Source organism: Calidris pugnax, unplaced genomic scaffold (assembly GCF_001431845.1).
Source record: "Calidris pugnax isolate Ruff unplaced genomic scaffold, ASM143184v1 scaffold95, whole genome shotgun sequence".
Classification (NCBI taxonomy): domain Eukaryota; kingdom Metazoa; phylum Chordata; class Aves; order Charadriiformes; family Scolopacidae; genus Calidris; species Calidris pugnax.
In genome coordinates this window covers 8,509,421-8,516,273 of record NW_015090885.1, presented here as the reverse complement: position 1 = coordinate 8,516,273, position 6,853 = coordinate 8,509,421, and the positions used below count along the sequence as shown (strand labels likewise).

Below are 6,853 nucleotides of genomic sequence, written 5' to 3'. Positions count from 1 at the left end.
TGAACAGTGAAGATCCAATGTCCCGGTTTGAGGTAAAACCGGATCAATTTTGTGTTCTGTAACTTTGCATTTTAGTTAGGCCTTTTCTAACTCTCTGAAATTAACGGCATATTGTGGAGAAAACTGTTCCTTCTCAGAGTGATAAGACCAATGTTTGTGCTACATGCCAGGGAATGGTGTGCAGAGAGGCCCTTGCTTATACTTATTGCTATAACAACCAAGGTCAGCCAATTTTCGTTATTCGCCCCTTAGAGGGTCGGAAACGGAAAAACGTAGAGGGGTCACATCTGTGGGGAGGAACGGACAAGACAGGTGACCCAAACCTGACCAACAGGGGTATTCCATCCCATCTGCCCCATGCTCAGTATAAAAGCTGAGGGATCAAAGGGTCAACTCTCTTCCTGCAATGGCCGACGTCCGAAGAGGACCCTGTCTGTTCATCTGCCTTTGATCCCCATGTGCTCCTGACTCCAGAGCTGGAATCCTGCTCCTGTCCATCACCGAGTCCACTCTGGGACTTTCCCAGTGCCTGCTGGTGACGGGACTGTCATCCTGGGAGCTTGATACGGTTTTGTATATGTGTTGTATCAATTTCATTATTTTCTTCTCTTTTATTTTAATATTATTTTTGATTAAAGTAGTTTAGTTAATTCTAAACTTTTCAATTTCCTTATCTCTTCCTCTCCTCTTTCGGGGGGGGCGGAAGGGCCATCTGTTGGTTCGGTTGCGGTGATTTCGGCTGAAACCACAACAGATTTATTGGCGCCCAACGTGGGGCAGTCGATTGTGGCACAACCTGAGCTCTGATAAGATTGTCTGAATAGTTTGAATTCCAGCTTGTTTAGAGAGAACCGACAGCTTACATCAGGTCCTACCTACAGAACATTTTATATTATGTTGTCAGAGAGCTTTCTATGAAATTTGTTAATGCGCTGGTGTTTGACTGGTCGAATATATTGAAGGGTTTATTTGTTTTTTGTGTTTGGATGAGATGGGTCAAGCGTGCTATGTTCACGTGGATTTGCTTCCAGATGTGTAATGTGATCAGTTGGATTGCTATGATACCTGAATATCTTGGGCATCAGGTGGTGGATTCTGTTGCTAATTTTACTTCTGATTTCACCTGGGGAAAGTTTACCTTGCCTGTTAGTGGTTATCCCAAAGTGATACTAACAGAATTGGGGGATGTAAAACCTGTGTGCTCTATGGAGGATTGTTGTGGTCATTGTGATCTTTGTGATGGTCACTTAATCGTGATAGTGCTGTTGATTTTACTGAATGTAATGCAGGCAGGATATATTATTATTAAGTATTGGTGCAGGAGTGAGCGTTGTGCGGCGTGCAGTATTGCTACTCAGACATGGGTGGAATTCGAGGCAGCAGAGACACAGACCGTGGCTCCGGCTACAGCGGCAGCAGAGTCACAGACTGAGTCTCCTACCACAGACGCGGCAGAGACACAGACTGAGCCTCCGGTTACAGAGGCAGCAGAGACACAGACTGAGCCTCCGATTACAGAGGCAGCAGAGACACAGACTGAGCCTCCGGTTACAGAGGCAGCAGAGACACAGACTGAGCCTCCGATTACAGAGGCAGCAGAGACACAGACTGAGCCAGCCCCGGCCCCTGCCCCCCCGCAGCGGCACCGGTCAAGTCCTCGCCCACAACAGCTCCCAAGGCCCCGGCTGCGCCCCCACAGCCCGCGGCACAAATCAAGCCAGCCCCTGCCCTGCCCCGCTCGCAGCGGCACCGGTCAAGGCCTCGCCCACAACAGCTCCCAAGGGACCGGCTGCCCCCCAACAACCCGCGCCACAGGCCAAGCCAGCCCCTGCCCTGCCCCGCTCGCAGCGGCACCGGTCAAGGCCTCGCCCACAACAGCTCCCAAGGGACCGGCTGCCCCCCAACATCCCGCGGCACAGGCCAAGCCAGCCCCTGCCCTGCCCCGCTCGCAGCGGCACCGGCGGCTCCGGCCCCGGCAGCGAGCGCCGTCACTGCCCCAGTTCCCGGCACCGACACTGCTGCTCCCCCAGCGCCAGCGAAACCGGGACAAGTTGCTCCGGTAATCCCTGCCCTGCCCCGCTCGCAGCGGCACCGGCGAAGGCCGCGCCCACTCCAGCTCCCAAGGCCCCGGCTGCCCCCCCACAGCCCGCGGCACAGGCCAAGCCAGCCCCGGCCCCGTCCGCAGCGGCACCGGCGGCTCCGGCCCCGGCAGCGAGCGCCGTCACTGCCCCAGTTCCCGGCACCGACACTGCTGCTCCCCCAGCGCCAGCGAAACCGGGACAAGTTGCTCCGGTAATCAGGAGGAGGAGAGGGATAACCGAGTTTATTGGACTGTGTGGATTCGATGGCCTGGCACATTAGAGCCACGAAAGTATAGAGCCCTTGTGGACACTGGTGCACAGTGTACCTTAATGCCATCGAATCATAAAGGGACAGAAACTGTCACTATTGCTGGAGTGACAGGAGGATCTCAAGATCTGACTGTACTAGAGGCTGAAGTGAGTCTGAATAAGAATGAATGGGAAAAACATCCTATTGTGACTGGTCCAAATGCTCCGTGCATCCTTGGCATAGACTACCTCAAGAGTGGGTATTTCAAAGACTCGAAAGGGTATCGGTGGGCTTTTGGTATAGCAGCTGTAGAGACTGATGGTGTTACACAGCTGTCTACTTTACCTGGCCTTTCAGATGACCCTTCTGTGGTAGGACTGCTGAAGGTTAAAGAACAGCAGGTACCACTTGCTACTTCCACAGTGCATCGTCGACAGTATCGCACTAACCGTGATTCTCTGATTCCCATTCAGAACCTGATTCGTCAGTTGGAGACCCAAGGAGTGATCAGCAAGACTTGCTCACCCTTTAACAGCCCGATATGGCCAGTGCGAAAGTCTGATGGTGACTGGCGTCTAACCGTAGACTATCGTGGCCTGAATGAAGTCATACCACCACTGAGTGCTGCTGTGCCAGACATGTTAGAACTGCAATATGAACTGGAGTCGAAAACAGCCAAGTGGTATGCTACAATTGACATTGCTAATGCCTTTTTCTCTATTCCTTTAGCAGCAGAGTGCAGGCCACAGTTTGCTTTCACCTGGAGGGGTGTCCAGTACACCTGGAATCGATTGCCCCAGGGGTGGAAACACAGCCCTACTATTTGCCATGGACTGATCCAGACCGCATTGGAGAAAGGTGGAGCTCCAAAACACCTACAATACATTGATGACATCATTGTATGGGGTAATACAGCAAAAGAAGTTTTCCAGAAAGGTAAGAAAATCATCGAGATTCTTCTAGAAGCAGGTTTTGCTGTGAAAAGAGGTAAGGTCAAGGGACCTGCACAAAACATCCAATTCTTGGGAATTGAATGGCAAGATGGCCGTCGCCAGATTCCAATGGACGTGATTAACAAAATAACAGCTATGTCTCCACCTACTAACAAAAATGAAACACAAGCCTTTTTAGGCGTTGTGGGCTTCTGGAGAATGCATATTCCAGGTTATAGTCAGATTGTGAAACCTCTTTATGTAGTGACTCGAAAGAAAAATGAGTTTACATGGGGTCCTGAACAACGACAAGCCTTTGAGCAAATTAAACAAGAGATTGTGCGTGCAGTAGCACTTGGACCAGTCCGAAAAGGACAGGACATGAAAAATGTGCTGTATTCCAATGGACGTGATTAACAAAATAACAGCTATGTCTCCACCTACTAACAAAAATGAAACACAAGCCTTTTTAGGCGTTGTGGGCTTCTGGAGAATGCATATTCCAGGTTATAGTCAGATTGTGAAACCTCTTTATGTAGTGACTCGAAAGAAAAATGAGTTTACATGGGGTCCTGAACAACGACAAGCCTTTGAGCAAATTAAACAAGAGATTGTGCGTGCAGTAGCACTTGGACCAGTCCGAAAAGGACAGGACATGAAAAATGTGCTGTATACTGCTGCAGGAGACAATGGCCCTACCTGGAGCCTATGGCAGAAAGGACCAGGGGAAACTCGAGGTCAACCCCTGGGATTTTGGAGTCGAGGCTATAAAGGCTCCGAGGCCAACTATACTCCAACTGAGAAAGAAATCTTAGCAGCATGTGAAGGAGTTAGAGCTGCTTTAGAAGTAATTGGTACTGAAGTACAGCTCCTTCTGGCGCCCCGATTGCCAGTGTTGAGTTGGATGTTCAAAGGTAAAGTTTCTTCCACACATCATGCCACTGATGCTACCTGGAGTAAGTGGGTTGCCTTAATCACACAGCGAGCTCGAATAGGAAATCCAAATCGTCCAGGAATTGTGGAAGTGATCACAAATTGGCCCGAAGGTGAAGATTTCACAATGCCACCAGAGGAGGTGGTAGCACGTGCTGAGGAAGCCCCACCATATAATGAACTATCAGATAATGAGAAACAGTATGTTTTGTTTACTGATGGATCTTGTCGTATTGTAGGAAAACGTCGAAAGTGGAAAGCTGCTGTATGGAGTCCTACGCGACGAGTTGCAGAAGCAACTGAAGGAGAAGGTGAATCAAGTCAATTCGCAGAGGTAAAAGCTATCCAGCTGGCCCTAGACATTGCTGAGAGAGAGAAGTGGCCAATACTCTATCTCTATACTGACTCATGGATGGTGGCAAATGCTCTGTGGGGATGGTTAAAACAATGGAAGCAGAGCAACTGGCAGTGCAAGGGTAAACCTGTTTGGGCTGCTGAATTATGGCAAGATATTGCTGACCGGCTAGAGAGGCTGGTCTTGAAGGTATGCCATGTAGATGCTCACGTACCTATGAGTCGAGCCACTGAGGAACATCGAAACAATCAGCAAGCGGACCAAGCAGCTAAGATTTTCCAGACAGATTTAGACTGGGAACATAAAGGTGAACTGTTCTTAGCTCGGTGGGCCCATGACACTTCAGGTCATCAAGGAAGAGATGCAACGTACAAATGGGCTCGTGACCGAGGGGTGGATTTAACCATGGACGCTATTGCGCAGGTTATCCACGAGTGTGAAACATGCGCCGAAATCAAGCAAGCTAAAAGGTTAAAACCTTTGTGGCATGGAGGTCGGTGGTTGAAATACAAGTATGGGGAGGCTTGGCAGATTGACTGCATCACACTCCCTCAAACCCGCCAGGGTAAGCGGTATGTGCTTACAATGGTGGAAGGAAGCACCGGATGGTTGGAAACCTATGCTGTGCCCCATGCCAATGCCCGGAATACCATCCTGGGCCTTGAAAATCAGGTTTTGTGGCGACATGGTACTCCAGAAAGAATTGAATCTGACAATGGAACTCATTTCAAAAATAATCTTATAAGTAGCTGGGCAAAAGAACATGGCATTGAATGGGTATATCATATCCCCTATCATGCACCAGCTTCTGGCAAAATTGAGCAATGCAATGGATTATTGAAAACTACCCTGAAAGCAATGGGGGGTGGAACCTTTAAAAATTGGGACAAGCATTTGGCATAAGCTACCTGGTTAGTTAACACCAGGGGATCCATCAATCGAGCTGGTCCTGCTCAATCAGATCTTTTACATAATGTAGAAGGGGATAAAGTCCCTGTGGTGCATGAAAGGAATATGTTAGGGAAAACTGTTTGGGTTTTTCCTGCCTCGGGCAAAGGCAAACCCATTCGTGGGACTGTTTTTGCTCAAGGACCTGGATGTACTTGGTGGGTGATGCTGAAGAATGGAGAAGTTCAATGTGTACCTCAAGGGAATTTGACCCTGGGTGAGAATACTTAATTCTGAGTATGATGTTAGTTGTCTATAATACTAACAGTGTTCTATAAGTGTTTTTCAGGATAACACTGCAATGATGAAACCTAGCCAGATTGATTAGGTGGCGTCCAGTAGAACTTCTCCGAGATGAACGTGATACCCACGGGCACGAACCGCAATGAATTTCACAACATCTTTCCTACCCTGAGAACCGGATCTGCTATGAAATTGACTTAATTTTTCATATAGAGATAACCAAGTAATTTATGTATCTATATATGTATGTGTGTATAGATTTTATAGATAATAGTATTTGTGATATAAGCATGATGCAAATGGTATGGAAAAAGGGGTGGAATGTCCCGGTAACGTGATACCCACGGGCACGAACCGCAATGAATTTCACAACATCTTTCCTACCCTGAGAACCGGATCTGCTATGAAATTGACTTAATTTTTCATATAGAGATAACCAAGTAATTTATGTATCTATATATGTATGTGTGTATAGATTTTATAGATAATAGTATTTGTGATATAAGCATGATGCAAATGGTATGGAAAAAGGGGTCGAATGTCCCGGTTTGAGGTAAAACCGGATCAATTTTGTGTTCTGTAACTTTCCATTTTAGTTAGGCCTTTTCTAACTCTCTGAAATTAACGGCATATTGTGGAGAAAACTGTTCCTTCTCAGAGTGATAAGACCAATGTTTGTGCTACATGCCAGGGAATGGTGTGCAGAGAGGCCTTTGCTTATACTTATTGCTATAACAACCAAGGTCAGCCAATTTTCGTTATTTGCCCCTTAGAGGGTCGGAAACGGAAAAACGTAGAGGGGTCACATCTGTGGGGAGGAACGGACAAGACAGGTGACCCAAACCTGACCAACAGGGGTATTCCATCCCATCTGCCCCATGCTCAGTATAAAAGCTGAGGGATCAAAGGGTCAACTCTCTTCCTGCAATGGCCGACGTCCGAAGAGGACCCTGTCTGTTCATCTGCCTTTGATCCCCATGTGCTCCTGACTCCAGAGCTGGAATCCTGCTCCTGTCCATCACCGAGTCCACTCTGGGACTTCCCCAGTGCCTGCTGGTGACGGGACTGTCATCCTGGGAGCTTGATACGGTTTTGTATATGTGTTGTATCG

At 48.2% G+C, this 6,853-nt stretch overlaps 1 protein-coding gene across 1 annotated transcript; it reads left to right on the top strand.

The window, feature by feature from the left end:
* The first annotated feature begins 1,007 nt into the window (after window positions 1-1,007).
* On the top strand, window positions 1,008-6,054 carry LOC106890989. Its single transcript, XM_014947138.1, has 3 exons — window positions 1,008-2,050; window positions 2,087-3,267; window positions 4,436-6,054. The coding sequence occupies exons 1-3, from the start codon at window positions 1,008-1,010 to the stop codon at window positions 5,452-5,454; spliced, it is 3,243 nt and encodes a 1,080-aa protein (XP_014802624.1). The 3' UTR covers window positions 5,455-6,054.
* Window positions 6,055-6,853: the final 799 nt, after the last annotated feature.